General features: G+C 43.0%; 1 protein-coding gene across 1 annotated transcript in view; it reads right to left on the reverse strand.

Annotated features, from left to right (window-relative positions):
- Positions 1 to 334: 334 nt before the first annotated feature.
- Positions 335 to 892, reverse strand: part of DNMT1 (DNA (cytosine-5-)-methyltransferase 1) — a 96,935-nt gene continuing 96,377 nt past the window's right edge. Inside the window, exon 37 of the mRNA XM_006898836.1 lies at positions 335 to 453. Within this exon, the coding sequence (XP_006898898.1) occupies positions 335 to 453 (119 nt within the window). The remainder of the gene's footprint in view (positions 454 to 892) is intronic.

Here is an 892-nt window from a genome sequence, read left to right on the forward strand (position 1 = left end):
CTAAAAAAAACCCACACACAAACAAACAAACAAACAAAAACCCCTGCCCTAATCCACTTTATGATGTGGTATTTCCTGGTCTGTCCTTCTCTACCTGTTTCTTTCTCTGCAAACCAAGGAATCCCACCAGGGAGACCCCTTAATAAAGTTTCTTTAGCTTCCTTTTAAAAAAAGAAAGAAAAACACCGTTCTAGTTCCTTGACCCGCACAAACTTTCCTAAAGGCTCTCAGCACTCGTTGCACATGGAAATGACTCTATAACATCTACACAGAGCGGAGCTTAGTATCTGCACTTGGTAGAAGAGTCTTTGGGAGATATGAACAGTCCTCGGCCCTAGCGTGCCCCTCGGTGAGCTATCTCGATGACGTCCGTCATCTCCTGCTTGTCCTCCACGGCCCAGTTAATCTTTTTGTTACTGCCGGTGCCCAAGTCAATCATGATGTGCTTTGTTCCTGAAATAAAACATGATGGTGCAAGAATCATAGAACTCATACATCTTGTTGAAGGCAGATACTCCTGTAATATCCACAAGATAAATAACTGCAAACTCTTGAATCTTTTCAGCTACGCTGTAGAAAACCTCATTCCATTTCCATACGCGATTCCCAGTCACGTCCAAACATGTCTTAGTGTAAAATAACCACGCATGCAGGCCGGCCACAATAGCTATTGAATATTGAACTGATTCTGAAATCTTAAGGTCTAAATCAAATTCACAGGAGCCTCCATGCTGTCAAGGCTTGAATTTCACCCACCTCACAGGCAAAATGCTTTTATTACTCACATCAAGCATTCATATCTCCAAAAGTAACCTCTGAAAGCAAAACTTAGGGTCTGCTTCATTTACCTTCTATGCCCCATCCACCTGGACTGGTTGGCCTTGTCGGAAGC

This window comes from Elephantulus edwardii, unplaced genomic scaffold (assembly GCF_000299155.1).
Source record: "Elephantulus edwardii isolate Elephantulus edwardi_28Jun2011 unplaced genomic scaffold, EleEdw1.0 scaffold00237, whole genome shotgun sequence".
Taxonomy (NCBI): Eukaryota; Metazoa; Chordata; class Mammalia; order Macroscelidea; family Macroscelididae; genus Elephantulus; species Elephantulus edwardii.